Source organism: Cavia porcellus, unplaced genomic scaffold, assembly GCF_034190915.1.
Source record: "Cavia porcellus strain 051 isolate PalLab524CR breed Dunkin Hartley unplaced genomic scaffold, mCavPor4.1 scaffold_26, whole genome shotgun sequence".
Taxonomy (NCBI): domain Eukaryota; kingdom Metazoa; phylum Chordata; class Mammalia; order Rodentia; family Caviidae; genus Cavia; species Cavia porcellus.
The window spans coordinates 51,253,189-51,270,855 of NW_026947509.1; the positions used below are offsets into that span (position 1 = coordinate 51,253,189).

The 17,667-nt window shown below is 34.7% G+C and overlaps 1 protein-coding gene across 2 annotated transcripts in view; it reads left to right on the forward strand.

Annotated features, from left to right (window-relative positions):
* Spag16 (sperm associated antigen 16) overlaps positions 1-17,667 on the forward strand; it is a 997,476-nt gene that overhangs the window by 750,812 nt on the left and 228,997 nt on the right. For both annotated transcript variants that reach the window (XM_063237454.1, XM_063237455.1), the window contains one exon: positions 4,189-4,315. In XM_063237454.1, the coding sequence (XP_063093524.1) occupies positions 4,189-4,315 (127 nt within the window). The remainder of the gene's footprint in view (positions 1-4,188; positions 4,316-17,667) is intronic.

A 17,667-nucleotide genomic window follows, 5' to 3' on the forward strand; every position in this document is an offset into this window, starting at 1 on the left:
CACACACACACACACATCTCCTAGTGAGTTGAACTAAGAAAATGCTGACTCATCAAAATGAAGATTTCAATGCAATCCAATTGTACCTGTGTGTTTTTGCAATCAATTAATAACCTAATCAACTGCTTCCTCACATGCCATACAAAGACATAAAGAGTTTCATACAGGAAATTGTACTAATTTTATGGCATTTCTTAACTTACCTGAAAAGTAACATTTTACTCTCAACTCTTATCTCAATGCCCAAGTTTATAAAATCTGCCTTAGGCAGGACTGTAGCTCAGCAGTGCAGTGCCTGCCTGGCAAGTGCCAGGTCACGAGTTCGATTACCAGTACCAAAATAAATAAATAAATTAATTAATTAATTAAAATTTGCTTTAAAAATTATGTACTCAATTGGACATGGTGACACATACCTCTAATTCCAGCACTCCAGAGTCAGGAAGTTCGAGGCCAGCCTGGGCTACAAAGTGAGTTCGAGGTCACTCTGAACAGTGTGGTGAGACCCTGTCTCAAAAAGACAAAAAGCAAACAAAGAAAAAATTATGTACTCATAAAGTATGTTTATTTTATGGAGTCCTATTGGTTTATTAAAATAGTCTTTTAATTATTCATTTAAATTATAAATGATCTCATTAGCACCCAAGCCTTCTTTTTTTCTGTTACTTTGTTTTACAATCTATAAATATGCTCAGAAATCCGTGTGCAGAGAGCCTGTATTCAGGCTGCTTCTTCTCCCTGCAGCTGTTAGTATCAAGTTTGCATAAAAGAAGCTTCTGAATCCACAACACGAGGTTTATTTCTTCCATGGCTAGGTTGTTACTAAAAATTTCACTTACTCTCAAATTTTATTTATAAATAGTACTACATTAATTTTCTCATACTTTTTCCTTTAATTGTTAACAAACTTCAAAAGTAATATTAAAAGTTTCAAAAGTACAACCACATTTGTGGTCCATGAGGTATATACTTTTAAATTTTCTTTCAATATAGCTTCAGCAGCCTAGTTGAAGTTAGGTTATAATTATGTTCCTTTGCTCTAACTTACAAGTAACTTCATGTCTGTATGCCTCTTCCCATTAAAGGGCCTTTATTTTAACACTTAACATGGGCAATCAGGAGTGGTGACTATTCATTATCATCTCAAATGTCCTTTGTCCACTTTGTGGGATTCTATTTGTGCAGTGTAACTCATTTGGGTCATAATCAGAACAATATTCTTCAGCTCACTTAACATTTCATATGTTTGAAAAAAATCTCTTAAATCACATATAGTCACACTGATAATGTCACTTTTATGCTCATTAATTCAAATATTTATTCAAAGATTAAGTGCTGATGTGTAGTAGGATCTATGCTGTGTGTAGGAGTTTCAGTATTAAAAACATAGCCAGGGGTCCGGTCTGAGTTTAGAATTCCACATCAACCAGCTTTAACACATTTTTCTTCTTGGAATCAGAACTGACAATTACCGGAATAAACAGAATTGTATTTCAGAGAATTTCCAAAGACTCTTGAGTTTTCACACTTTGTTCAATTATCACACAGTTTCACCTATCTCTAAGACTTTTTCTTTGAAACCTCAGTGTAAGTGCCTATCTGTAGCTATCCTCTGCCGTCTTGCTTGTCATCGGTTCTAAATAAAATGATTTTCCCGTGCACCATCAGCAAATCACTTTTGCACATCTCCTCAGCTCAGATCCTTACAATACACATTCTGCTTTGGGAGCAGCAGTAGGCTAGTTTCTTATTTTGTCTGAGGTTGGTTGGAAGACTGGCAGAAGACCCTCTGATTTACCCTGTGTGGGCGGAGGGCCTTGAGGATATTCCAACTTTTGATTTCCAGATTCTCTATCCTTTCTATCACTTTTATAAGTGATTCAGAACCATGACAATTAGAATATACATTTACCAAGGCATGAGGTCAAAGCCAAGTGGCACAGCGTCTGCCTGGCAAGTGTAAGGTCCTGAGCTCAATACCCCATACCAAAAAAAAAAAAAAAAAAAAAGAGAGAGAGAGAGAATTTACATTTACCCCAAGACTGCTACAGAAGCAATGGGCTAAACTGAAACTTCCAGATGAGTTTCAAGGAGACATTCATATATCAATTTAGCAAATACTTTGTTGAGCTCTGTTATACCCCCAAAACTGCAGTAGTCCATGCATCTGCTCCACTGCTTAGATTATTAAGAAGTTATTACAGTGTCTTTTCATTAATAATCTAAATGCAAACTTATTTATATCACTTATTAAGGTATTTTAATCATACTACCATAATGCACACTTTATCATAGCTCCTAAGTTCCTAAAACAATGGAAAATTTAGACTAACTGTAGTGTGATTTTTAAATTAGCATACTCTTTTGCTAACAAGTATTTGGTACAGGACCTGGTTCATTAAAGTATTTAATAAATGTTGAATTCTTTTAATATTACTAAACTATCACACATTAATATTAAGTTTTATAATTATATTTAAAAGTTTTGAAGTATTTATTTTCATCTAGTAAGAATAATAAAATGTTTTATTTTTAGTGCTTTTCCTCAAATTTTAATGTTCAGTTGGATAAAGCGTATATTAAGATTCCCTCCAGCCTAGAAAAAAGATATCCAGTCAATAACTTGCCTTTGATGAAAGGAACATTCAAATTAAATTCTGATTAAAACTTATCTACTGTGTTCTCAGAATTGACTGTTTCGTGACTTCTGAAAGATGATTGAAAGCCCTTATATCCGGAGAAAGATTTTTTTTTTCAAATGTGTAATATTAATATCCCCTGCTAATACTGAGAGCGTTCTTTCATTTTCTAAAATGAAATTCACGGATTCCTCACAGTTCTTACAAAACATGTTTACATATCTGAGATCATTCCAAGTTCTCTATGTTCCCTTTTAAGTCATAAAAAAGATTAAGCATCTAATTTATTTGATTGGGTACAAGGCTGTTGTATTACTTTGCCAGTGGCAACAGTTACAGAATTTTGAAACTAATGGAATTCATTGCATTATTGGTGTGGTTAGGGAAAAACAAAAAGTCCACTTGAAATGTAATACTTAATGTATATTTTACAGAAAGGATACAAATTAGGATGTGAATGACGAAAAGAGTGAGGTAGCTCAAAATAACAAGAAGGAAAATTGTGTAATAACAGCAAATGCCTTTAACATTTTAAAAACTCAAAAGAAAACAGAAGGGCAGTTTGACATTAGAATTTTAAAAACTTAGCTGAAGTGGAAAGGGAAACTGTTTATCAAATTGAAAGTTATTCTGATTTATCATAAACATGAATGGCTGTCTTGATGCGAACGGTCCTCATTCATTGTGAATGGGCAAAGAAATTAAATGGTGAAACAGTAAGAATGAGTGGAGATTGCAAGCCGCCAAAGGACAGAAACCCTGGTCCCTGGTGTGAAGTGGGTGCTGCGAGCACCTCTCCTGAGAGTCCCGCAGGAGTGAGACAGCCCAGAGCGCTGGTGGCTGAGCCCCAGGTGCTGACACTTTGAGGCAGTATCCTCCTCTGTCGTCACTACACTAGATTTCATCCACCCCACCCCACCCCCGCCGTTTTTCTTTATCCAGTTTCTTTCCTGCTTCATTACTTACTATCAAAGTGACTCGAATACGTTTATTGAGAATTTCGTCTAACTGGACCACAATAGGAATGATTTCACTGCAATTAGTGGACCAACTCTAGTCATTCTGCCCTCTAGTTGAAGCTCTCCTCTATGTGGCCATTTATCTTCCTGTTTTTCTCTGTATGTGGTTCATAAGACTGGATCAACGCTAATTGCAAGCACATATAGCCTGGTGTGCTGATGAAGTGATTTTTTTCAGATACACAGTTTACACACTATGTATATCATTTATGTGACACATGCTATGTATTCATATAGTCAAATTATATGAGTATGTACAGTTTGTTTCATTGCACCTCTTCACAAAATGCCTCCTTGAAAAGTATTTTTCTAAAATTAGTATTGAATTTCATGTACTAAGAATATCACTTTATGTAACTTAATATGCAAGGTAAAGATATAATGAATACATTTACGTTTAAAAGAATGCAGTTTTGCAGAGTTAATAAAACTGTAACATAAACATGAGCTTTTCCTCCTGGGTTACTCTGAATATTTATATATGCAGTGTATAAATAAAAACATATTTTTGTTTATTTTACATTTTCAAGGGTCACATGATAGGTTCCTGTGATGCCTGTGGGGTTATAAAGCTATGGGACTTTCGGAAGCTTTTACCAGTCGTGTCCATCGATGTAGGTCCAAGTCCTGGCAACGAGGTGAACTTTGATTCATCAGGTAGGATTGTTTCAGTTTAAATTTTGTAACCAAGCTAACAGCATCTGTATTTCTTCTGAAACTATGATGTTTTTCCCTTAAATCTGGGGAAGTTTATCCTATATAAAACTTTGTTCTTAATATTATATTAAAATATATTATAGTATATCCATCATGTTACATGTAATATATCATGTCTTTAAAGAATTATGTTCATCATATTCATAAAGAATGAAATAATAACAGAGGTAAGTACTAATTTATGTATCTTTGTTCATATTTCTATTTAATCCCTTAAACACATAACGCTTAGAATCATGATCCAAGGTAAGTAAATAGGATTTTTAGGAGGAAATATAAGTGAAAATAGAGGCAAGAGTTTAGAGAAAATGTACTTGAAACATTTTTAATGTAATGTTGTTTAGATTTTATAATTAATTTGAAGTACATATTCATGTTTGCAGTTATGTTCTGCATCCCACAGTACCATTATTTAATTGTGTTAGCACATTTCTGCAGTAAATTAAATATTATAAATCAGATAAAATACTTTATCCTTACTTATCATGGATTGTATAGCAGTTGCTGTTAAGAACCACAATTCCAAGTGACCATTTAGAAGATTAAAAAATACAGTTTTATCTATATCTTTAATTTCTAAATGAAGAATGTAAAATATATCTTTCCTTTGCTAGTGTAATGCTTTCTTAAATTTTGAAACCTTTAAGAGAGCTACATGTGGTAGATTAGTTTATGGATAAAACAAAAACTATACTTTTAGATGAAAAATTAAGAGTACACATTACAAAATCACAATGTCTCCTTTATAAAAAGTAATCTATATTAATTCTGTGGACCAAGAACAATAAATATGTCAGGAGTAATCTAAAACCATGATATTTGCTGTGTGTATTTCTTAGGATTAATTTTATAGTATTGTCATCATGCATTAAAAATTTAGAAAATGGTACAATTATCCAAAATAATAGCTCATTTAAAATATTTTAATTAATACTGCAGACATTAACACATTTATAGTCAGCCTGAATTTTTTTAAAAAGCCACATTTGGTGTTTGTGGCTATGGATTCTTTTACATCAGCTTCCCCTTCGGCATCACTGTGTTCTCTCTTCTGTTTCATTGTTTAATGCAAGAAGTGAAGATACTAGGAGCGGCTAGGACCTGACATTTATGTGCCATAGGTGAGAAGAATAAAAGAAGCACCTATCATTGCATTTTAATTTTTATTTTTATTACTACACATTTGCAATACAAACTGACTGAGTCATTGTGGGGAGTTGTGAAGAGGTAGTTGATAGATAGATAGATAGATAGATAGATAGATAGCTATAGATACAGTGACATCTTAATTCTTTTCATCCTTTTCCACAAATCCTCCAAACCCTTCTCTTCCCCCCATCTCTTGGTCTTCATCCCATTGGCAAAAGATCTTTCCCTCTGTTTCCTATTATCTTTTATTTTACTCTTTGTTTTGTTTTTATATTTTGGCTTCTCATATGAAAGACAATGTCATGTTATAGATGATACTGCTGGTTTATTTTAACCTAGTATTATAGTCTCAACATACATACATTTTTCTACCAATGACTTATATTTCTCCCTCTTTGTGGCATTGTCATACTTCATTGTGTTTTAAAAACTACATTTTCTTTAGTCATTCATCTGTTGATGGACATACAGACCGCTTCCAAAAGTTAACTCTTGTTATGCTGTTTTAAACATGGGTATGCATGATTCACTGCAATATATGTTTAGCTTTTGACGAAAATACCTAGAAGGAGAACAGATGTGTAAAGTGGAATTTCTGCTTTTAGTTTTAGAGAAACTCCCATACCGATTTTCGTAGTAGAGATAGCACTTTGCATTCCTACCAAGATGTAAAGTGTTCCTTTGTCCCCATAGCCTCTGTAGCATTGTTTTTATTTGGTTTACTGATGGTGGCCATTCTCTTTCTGCAGAAACCATCTGCTGAGAGATAAAATAAGTAAAAGTCATAAAGACATGGGTGCAGGCAAGGACTTTCTAAATAGATCCTCTTGTTTGTTCTTTTTCCTTCCTTTTAGGGTTCTGGTGTGTGGACTGTAGGTTTACATCCTTGTTCAGCCTAGCAGTTGGGGATGTTGTCTGTTGTATGCAGTAAACTGTTGTCTGTTGTATGCAGTAAACCGTTGACTATTTTTTGACCAATTTGGCAATCAGTATCTTTTAACTGGGGAGTTGAGGCTATTTACTGTGAGAGTTATCGCTGAAAAGTGTTGACTTACTCATGTCATTGTGTTCTTTCTACCGTCTTCCTTATTTTCATTTTATTTTTGTTTAATCTATTCACCTTGCTTGGTGTATTCAGTCCATGACTGATTTTTTGGCTTCCTTTGTTCATTGCCTGTGTTGAGACTCTTTAGTATTTTGGAGTGCTCTGAAGATATTCTTTGTCATAAATTGCTTTTATTTCTCTATCAATTTTAGCAGATAGTTTTTGCAGGATGTATTATTCTGGGTTGGAAGATTTTCTCTTTTAGGGCTTGATACACTTCGCTCCAAGCTCACCTGGCCTTTAAAGTTTGTGTTGAAAAGTCTGCTGTAATCCTATTGCGCTCGCCTTCATCAGTGATTTTGTTTTTTTCTTTCTAACGTGTTTTTAAAATTTGTTCTTGTGTTAGACTTCTGAAATTTTTGACTGTGATGTTCTTGGAGAACTTTTTCCTTTGGAGTTATCTGGCATTCTGAAAGCCTCAATTTCCTTATGTTGAATTCTTTTCCTGTACTTGGAAAATTTTCTGCAATGATTTGTATAATCAGATTTTTATTTTTTGTGTTCTTTCCTGTACTCTTTCTCTAACTTGAGTTAGTCTTAGATTAATCTTTTTAGTGTCATTAATAGCCATTGAATAAATTTTCTTCACATTTTATTTTCTGAATCTTTTGTTCACATAATCTAGTTCTGCTGTTCATGTGTTTTGTTGGTGGATTTCTGTTTGCTACCTTCTCATCTGTTTTAATTTTTTACTTGATGTTTTCATAGCCACACTGGTCTGATAGTTAGCTTCACTGTCTTTGGAGTTACGTCATCTTTGACCTCACTGAGTTTCTTAGATTACTCTTCAATCAAGTCATGTAACTCAGCTGTTTGGTTTCGATCTCTTCTCCATTGATGCCCTTTAGATCTGCTTTAGGACAGTTTGGGGAGCTTGATGGCATTTTGTACCTTGTTTCTTATGTTTCCTCAATCGATTTGGGATGATGTAAGTGTAGTGTAGTTTGTCCAACGACTGGTTCTTGTGTTCCTCATCAACCTCTCCTAGAATCCTCACACCTCCTACTTCCTTTGGCACCTGATAAACATTGCAGCCGTCTCCTTGTCTTCCTCCCACAGGACTTTCTTGCCTACCATACACGACCGGAAGACCTTCTACCCAGATTCATCACTGTCTCTCTGTCCACAGACTTCTGTCCATCTCAGTATTGCCTTTAAAACATCGTGCTACCCCAGGCTCAAGAGAAGGTCTACCTTGCCAGCACAGGCAGTGACAGTACTTCACATCACCTTGGGACTTTCCAGTCTTCGGAGAAACAGGAGCGTTGACATCTCTACCCAATCCCTTCTGTCCTGAGTGCCATCTCTGTCTGTCCTCTCACTGAAATTGCCTGCTCTCTAAATACTTGTCACAGGCTGGGACTCCCCTGCCTCCCAAAGCCCCTTGCTAGGGGGTGCTCACCCCAGTCCTCTTGGAAGCCCACAGGCAATTTTTGATACCATACTGAATGTCCCAGGTGTGTCACATTCCCTTTGTATGGGAGGGGAACAGAGAACTTATTTTTGTCTGCATTAGGCAATCTGTCTCTCTCCCCACAGCCCCACCTTTCACAGACCCTGGGGCTCTATTATTTCTAGGACACCAGTGTGTAGGACATTGATGCATGACATTTTGTGCTGTCCCCTTCTTCTGCTTTTGCTTGCCTGTGTCTCACTCACTGTGCCCCTTAGGAAGGTTAGAGGGGTTGAAGCTATACCACCAATCTGCCCTTTCCTGAAGTGCCAGCTCCCTCCCTCTGCGATCCTCTTCCAAGATGGCACTACACTGGGTGTGGGATGGGGTGCCAAGATACAGGTTCCCCTCTCATGCCCCAAGACAGTGGAGTATGCTCCAGCCAGGTGCTGTTTTCATTTATCTTTCCTTATCAGATGTTATCTTTTGCTCCTAGCACAGGTACCTGCTTTTCATCAGTGCTGGTCAGAGACACTCACCCTTGCTGTCACCCCATAGGCAGCCATCTTCCCTTCTCTAGATGTGTTTTCCAAGGCTCTTGTAGTCATGAAATATACAGTTAATCAGTTTAATTATTTATTTTGGCTATATATAAGAATAATACTTGAAACAACATAAGTTCCAGGTATGAAATAATAAGTCAGAATTTCATTTTCTACTGTGAATGGTTATTAATATTTCCATTTATAGTTTCTGACTCTAGAAGAAAACCACACTGGCACTATACCTGTAAAGAAGATTTAACTTGGTTTTCACAAACATTTTGTCTTCCTAAATCTCTTCTTAGTATCCTGAGTGAGATTTAAATATTACATCTTTAAATTCTGAGCTTTAAAATTTTGAAACTTTGGGTTATAATTTAATCCTGTTTTATCTCTCTACAATTGGGACCCTTCCAATGGAAATAATTCAAGAGTCTGAGAGAATGCAATTTCAACTTGACTGTATAATCACTTTGACAATTTCTTCAAGGAAGAGAGGATAATTAATTTTAATTCTATGTGTTTGAGAAATTACTGCCATAAGTCTTTTCTCATTAAACAATGAGAAAACTGCACTTCTGTGCAGGCCTTTAATGAGTCTTTATTTACAAAAGTTAAAATATATCAAAAGTATGAAACTAGTGAGAACAAATAGAAGTTCTAATGAGAGCCTGAGAAAGAAGTAAAAATCACAAAGTTCTGGAAATAATCCTCTTTTCAAAAGAGTAATTCTGGAGCCAAGCAAAATTGAAATAAGGATAGGAATACTTATATCTCTTCTAATTCAGGAAAAGATTATTTAAAATAGAAGTTTAAATGAATTGTAGCATGTAAATATCTGGACTATAAGGGTAAAATCAAATCTGACTTAGTAAGCTATATATATATATATATATATATATATATATATATATACTTTTACTCTCAGTGGCAAGCCAGCATAAGCCTAGATTATATATTATATAATCATTTTAAAGTGTGAATACAGTGATACTGCGGATAATAATGAATATGTATTGAGGCTTCACATTAAGTTATGCCGAATCATATTTCCCGACCAAAATTCTTTGACAGTATGGGTGTGTGTAGTTAGAGATATACCTAAAGCATTGTTTGTTACAAATTTACTAACGTGAGTCTAGGATCTTGTCAGCTGTCTCGGCTGTGCTTTTGTACCTGAGGAGAAATCATTAAAATCCAGTATGTAGTGTCACAATATTATATGAGATGTGAGTGTATGGAGAGCATCCTGTATTAGGTAATTCATTAAAAGAATGTAAGTCGCTGCTAGATATTCTAAGCGATCTCATAGAAATAAAAATTCTGGATGCTACTTCATATCTCTCAGTTTAATTGAAGCATAACTTGAGGTTATAAAGTATGCTGCTTTATAAAAATGTTTCAATTTTTATACAATGATTTATGTTTACAAAAAAGGAATTTCTTGTTGTAGAAATCTAATATGATATAGAAATAAGTGTCAGGAGGTCATAAAAGCTGGAAATTGTTGTCCATCACTTTTCATTTAAAATTTTCATGTGTATTAAAATTGCCTAATGATTCATTAAGAGCATAACAAATATTTTCTTTTAGGATTTTAAAAATAAATGAAAGTCATGTGCTCATGTGTGTGCATATGTGAGTGGATGCTCGGGACTCAACCCAGGGCTTTGTATTACATTTTTCCTTTAGAGTTAGGGTGTCACTAAGTTGCCCAGGGAAACCTTGAATTTGCATCCTCCTGCCTCAGCCACCCACATGCTGGAATTACAGGCTAATGAATCGTATTTTATCTGCTTAAAAATTGAGATTCCTAATACCTTACCATTTTTATCATATAGCTTGGGGAAAATATTTCAAAACCGGAATTCTAGAAAAAGAATACAGACTCTAATTCAGACTCTTGGGTTTAATCACATCTTCAGCACCTTTTAGACTTTAGGGAAATTATTTAATCTCCCTGAGTTAACTTTCCTCCTAGAGATAATGGAAGGGATAATTGTCTTGAAGTGTTTTACGTGGATTCAAAGGGGTAATGGTATCTTGCAAGAAAGAACTCTCAGCATAGTCATCCACTGAGCTTTATCCTAGGGCTGGAAGGTTTCTGAAAGGTCTTCTCATTCATTTCAGGAATGAGAAAAGCAAGCATGCACACCCATCAATGTGCAACTAAGATACAGTGCCTGCCACTCTAGGAGGTTTCTGCTCAAAGCATGGCGAGCAGTGAACAAGCCCTGAAAAGCAAAAGGTCAAAACCTCACTGTCATATTAAAAACCACTGAAATGCATGCAGTATTGTCAACTTAAAATATTTGAAGATGCGTGAACTGTCATCCTGGGTTTTAGCTTTTCCATAGTTCTGTTAGACATTCAGATTTTAAAAGAGGACTTGTGTGTGGCATAGCTCTACACACATATGTTTTATTTGAAAATACATTGCTCATGACAAATGCAGATTATCTGTGTGTATAGATATATACATATATTAGTACATATTTATAACTCTATGCTGTTAAAAGAATGTATTCCTGTTTCTTTTCATTAAACTGAGAGCCTCTCGGTAGTATAAAGCAACAAATTTTTGTGAATATTCACTACTTTAATAATAGGTCTCACTTGGTGTACTCAAAATGCCATATATTTTACCACTCAAAAACTTACTACTGTTTTAGAAAAATGTTAAATGGAAGTGCACAGTGAAAGCAATAAAAATTAACTGGAAGAATTTATACATATGCTTTTCTAATCTCTCATTTCATTATGTTGATGCAGTTTAGAAATATTTTTCCATCCTTCATAAAAGGCAATTCTAGTACATTTATAAAGAACATTCCTAAAAAAAACTAGAGGCTGAAATCCAAGCCAGATGGAGACTTTTCAGTAAAAAGCTTATCAGTATCAGATCATTAAATGGGTGCAGTTTTCCACCATTTGGAGGATATACTAAATATTTTCCACAGGCAGAACTACAATAGAAATGCTAAAATGGAAAGTAAAAAAAAAAAAAATGACTCCATTGAAAAATATGAAAATTACCAACCCTCAGTTTTAGCCCCAGATTCTTTGGTTTAAACTTGATTTTATCAGTTTCCGCTAGTAAAGACTATGGTGCATTTGTTTTGTATTTAAATGTCAGATTATGGTTCATTATCTGTGGCAGAAGCATGAAGCAGAGTGATGAGAATGTTTTTTAAAAATTAGGAGCCATGGTTTTGAATTTTCTCTTCAGTACCTACTATCTAAATAATTTTTGGTGAAATCTCTAAACATTTCTGAGCCTCTGTTTCCTTGTACCTAAAACATTAAAAATCCATAGAGATTTAAATTTCCAACCAAGATGGAGTACAGGGACCAGCCAGGTTTGCTCTTTACCTATAACAATTGAATGAAAAAACAGAAACTTGTGAAATACTAGTCTTCAGATGCTAAACGTCGTGTAATTAAAAAAATAAAAAAGGATTCCTGAGTGGGGAAGAGAGCAAGGTAAGCCCCATGACTGACCTCTGATTATGGCCTGGAGACAGTTTCTGCGTCTCAGCTGGGGTACCAGTACAATGCAGGGACTTTTGGGGCAAGGAACCATAGTGGGCAAAGCAGCTTCTGGTCACAGGAGGGAGCACACCATGGGAGACAGGGGCAGGAGAGAACCATGGAGATCTGCAGAACATGAGAGAACCAGGGAGAGGCAGTCTCCAGCTGTGTGAGGACTGGCCCAGGACAGCTTGAGGCGAGGGAAAACCCTGTCTGAAGAGTTACAGAAAAAAAAATTCCCAAGATCTTACAAGACCCAGTAATCTGTGTTCCCACCAACTGGAATCAGCAAACTATTGCCTCTTTTCATATATGAGGTTTTATTGGAAAGCAGCTTCAGCCATTTGTTTTTATATTGTCTAAGGTTGTTCCCACAACAGCAGATCTGAGCAACCTTAGCAGAAGTCCTAGAGCCCGTGAAGACTTACATTCTTATTGTCTGACTGTTTGAGCCACCTTTCTGTTGCTGGAACAAAACACTTGCCATATACAATTTAACAGAGAAAAGATTTATTATGTATCATAGTGGCAGATGTTTTAGTCTGTGATCCACTGGCATCAAGGCAGAAGCATCATGCTGGCATGGCAGAGGAAAGATGCCCTCTTCATGGTAGCCAGGAAGCAGAGAGAAAGACAAGGAACAAGAGAGAGAGAGAGGGAGAGAGGGACCGAGGTCCAGATAGAGTCCCTAGAGTCATGAAAACATGACCCATTCTCCTATCAGCTCTATATCCTAAATTTCTATTATCTCCCAACAATATGATATCATTAACGGATCAATCCACTGATGAAGTTAGAACCCTCATAACCTAGTGACTTTCCAAAATCCCTAATGCTGAATGAACACATGTGACTTTGAGGGGACATTTTAAATTGAAACCATGACACTGCACAACACTGCATTGCTAAAACAAGAGCACACAGGAAGGATCACATCCACAGTGAAGCAACATTTGCCTACACCTCTGCAGCTAACCCCTCACTAGTGTGTGAATTGACTTGTGTGTTGACCTATTTAATCCTCTGTGCAACTCAGTGACAATGTTAACTCTTGACCACCTTTTATACAAAGGGAAACAAAGATATCACAAAGATATTAAAACATCTCATGTCATTTAGCTGAGGAAATCTGGAATTGGAATTCAAAGTGAGGCAGTCTAAAACCATAGAAAAGTTGAATATTATTCTGATTCTTATGGGAATAATTTTATCTCTTAGAAGAAATCACTCATGTGCTATGAATATTAAAATAGTCTCACTAATTACCACTTGGAGATGTTTTACTAAAAGCTAAGTCGTAGATTCCTATTATTGACCTTAGCTGCCAACTAGCTATCTCTAGAAGAAAAGAGAAACATAAGAGAGCTCTGCACTATTATCCGCCAGGTTTCTAATGTGTCTTATGTGCAAGGGACAAGCTAAGTACCTTTATGTTCCAAGTCAGAGCTAAAATTCCAGTCTGATAATGCATTACAAATTCCTATCCACATCATCAGGGCTGAATTGTATCTGCACCTGTGGGAGCCTTCATTCTGTCTTTTAAGCCTGGCCTGATTAGAAATAGAGATCAAAATCTTTAATAAGAAAGAAAGAATTCAAGCCATCTAATTTTATTTCTAAAGCTTTGGAGAAATCAGTCCTGTTGTACCACATCAACTTCTCAGGACAGAGAGCCACAAGAAAAGGATAAATCAGAGGAGAGAAAAGGTGACCAGATGACCCAACTCAGTTATTTTTATAGTCCCAATATTTAATTTCATGTTTAAGTGCTCCTTTAATATATGCAGATCCGTTTTCTTCTTAAAGAGAATAAGAGCCCCTCTCACTGGAGGATGGAACTGGAGGAATTGAAGGAAATCAGATCAGTTAGTCCTCTGAATGCAGATCTGTGAATAATTCCTGGAATGGGGCATGCTGTGCTCTAGGAACTAAACTTTCTTTTGCTGAGTTGGGTTTTATCTCTCCTATGTTGAAGTGATTTGAGAGCTGTAATTACATATTTATATCAATAAATCTTTGTGCTCATACAATTCTGTATAAACCTGAGTTGCAACCACTTAATTATTATAAACTAGGAATTATAAAGAAAAAAGAAAGAATTTTGTGCATTATCAATAAAATTAACTATTTTTTCACTTTGATTTTGTCTTATTATTCCCTGGACTAGAAACACTGCAATTTTCCTGCAGCAAACATGGGGAATAACGTGTCAATAATAGTGGAGAAAATTTTAATTACAGACATATTAATCAAAACTGTATTAATTTAGGGATAATATTCATAATAGTAGAGACTGTTATGGTGTTATGGCTGTGAGCCTGTTCCAACTGGTCTAGTGTCCCTTTTGATTGCTCAGTGATTAAGTACTTAGACTGGCATCTCAATAATGGATCATGAATCCTGAAAACTGACTACATCTGAACTGCACTATTTCTGATCGATTAATATAAACAAAAGTTCTGGCTTCTACAAAATATAATAGGATTTATACAGGTATCTCAGTCTTGTTTCTTTCGGACATGTTTGAAAGACTATATATATAATCTATTGATGACATTACTGCACAAACCATGAAATTTCTATCTTGGAAATGTCTTCATTTCCATAGAAATAAAGCTTTAGATACAAAACACCTACAACTCTTTTTTTCTCAATCTGGATTGAATTTGTGTAAGTGTCTAGAAGTTACTCACATCTCATGAGTCAGAAAAGGTCATGTGAGTCAAGCGTAGGTGAATTTTAAAGAATAAAATTATTTGTCTTTGATATATAACATGAAATTGAACAAGACACTGATCCTCTCTTAATGTCAGCTTTATCTATCATCTGTAAAATGAAAAGCTTAGATTAAGTGACTTCATCAATTGGGTTTTAAAGCCTACCTTTTAGACAAATTTTATTGTATTTTTCTTGTGTATTTGGTGTAATGAAAGACGTGGTATCCTGATGCAAAAATAATATTTAAAAAGTAGCTAAACTGTGAACTGAAATATTGAAATCTAAGTAAAATATTCCACTTTTTCTTGATTCAAAAAAGTACAATGTGGAACAAAAGTAAAGCTATTTAAATATTAAACCTCAAATTAAATGAGAACTGTATTACTCAGAAGATTAACTGTTATTTTTGTATATCTAGCAACACGTGCGTTCTCTGTAGCAACAGGATTTGGGCAAGAAAATAAATACATTTCCAAATTAATGTCTGTTTGAAATATTAAGAATTTGACCTATAATGTTTGACTTAGAACGGAAAGCAACTTAGTACCCTTACAAATCACAGTACTATGCAATGTGTGATCACACAGATTCAGATCTGTGTTAATTCTTCAATTTTGTGTAGCATTTTATGTGGTATAGCTGTCATTGTAGCTTAGTTCTCCTTTGTGGTTGCCCTACATAGATGTCTAATTGTAACATTATAGGTAAAGAATCAAAATGTATAGAAATGTGTTCTTGCACAAATTAACGATTTCCTTGTAAGTTCTTTACAAAGCTTATATACAGAACTATATGCAAACAATTTAAATCTAGCACATACCAAAATAATGATAAAACCTAAATCAGTGCTGTCAGATTTCGCAAAGATTTAGTGTGGTATTTATAGAGGAAATATTTATTTTAGGGGCATTTACAGTAGTTGTTACATGCATATAAACCTTTAGTGTGGTGATGCCAAGTATTTTTCAACACTATTAAATAAGAAATTCAAAAAGATTTTAGCAAATATTCAAAATTCAAAAGGAATGTAATAAACATGAGACATTATTTGCATAACTAGCCATATCTTAATATCCTCTAGGAAATAAAACATCCCAATCATATAATTAGCTATCCTGGTATGGTAATATATGCGTTAAGTTTGCATAGGTTATTTTGAAATACAGTAAATGACTTATCTACAGATATCTTAATGAATAAAACTGAATTTATGAAAAAAAAATGAGTCATAATCAGATCTTTGAATTTTTCCAAGGGTACACATGTTTGGAAATCTAAAAGGAATAAATTATTTTAATCTAATAGCATACAGTTTTTATTTGATTAAAAAGTAATAGTTAAAATTTACAGTGCACACATACTGCATGGCCCAAAGTCAAGTAGCCCAAGAATTCATCTTCCTTTTAATAGTCTTTGTATACAAAACTGAATAGATAATCACCTTTAATCCGCCAAGCTGATACTTTTGAACAGGATAATCCTTTAAGGGAAGTGTCAGCTCAACAGATGTGCAGATCAACCCCAAACAGAGAGCACACTCTTCTTGGAGATGAAGGCTGCACAGTTGGCGCTCCTGATAACCTGCAGTTATATTTATCTAAAATTGAATTTCAGACAATATTCAAATATGATTTGCTGAATCTGATTGAGCTGTGAAGTATCTTTTCTCACTTGTAATATAAAAGAAGTGTAAATGAAAATGGTTTGAAATCATCATGCAGGATCTCCTACTATAAGTGCTATCTACCACCAACAGAAAATAAAATTGAAAAAAGGTGTATTATTATTTTGAAAATCCACACTTGGTGTATAGTTTGAAATAATGAGTTTGATAAACCTCTGGGGACCATAGATACACACATTGGACTATGCCTTTGATTTAATACTTTTGTCATTTCTTTTCAATTTTTTGCTCTCTAATGGTGGAAATTATATTAATTCACATGAAAAAAAATTAATATGAATCTACTATATTCCAAACACTGTATTATATTCTGAAATTCAGTCATAAAGAGATAGAGAAGATTCTACTTATAGAGAAAATTGAAATAGTAGACATGAATTTGCAGGTAATAATTGGGAGTATTTCAAAATAGCTTAAACTGTTCCACTTGTAAAATGCTGCACATGTCACCCCGATGTTATTTGTAAAGAAAATGTTCTACAGCTGCGTGTAGAGTTGGGAAAAAAAAAGCATGAGCTTTCTTTACAAGATCACTTGTAATCATCCATTCCTGTTCTAATTGCAGGAGTCTAATTTATGGGCTCAGTGGTCAGTTTGTTTTTATTATTCCTTGTGTTTTCAGGTGCCCTTTTTCTATGTCTTCAATAATATGTGATTTTTTCCTATATTCACATTGCATGAAAGACCATTTAGTGTTACCCACATTTCATTGTGACGGTAAATACTTCTGGTTCTTCTTCTTGTGTAAATCTCCTTCCTAGTTCCTTCCTCTTTATTCTCCTGTCTTCCCTGTTCTGCTCCTCTTATCATAGGTACAAAGCGCTCAGTTAATAATCCTTCGCAGCATGTAGACGAGTGTCACCAGATTCCATCACTTTCCTCTGTCCATATCCCATACTCTCATGGCCTACTCTATTTTGTGGAAGTCTTTCATATATTTATAAAAGAATTTGAGGGTCTTCAAAGAATATTACTTATGTAATTAACTTACATACATAGATAAGTACCTAGGTTTCTAAAAGCTGTATGTAGTCAAGGGGTTCATTAAATTTTTATTTTATAAGTTTTACCTGTATCAATATATGAATTATATATTTTATTATTTCTATCAACTAATTGTCCAATTTATTCATCTTTCTGTTTTCTTTCTCCATTGCATTAGTGATTCTC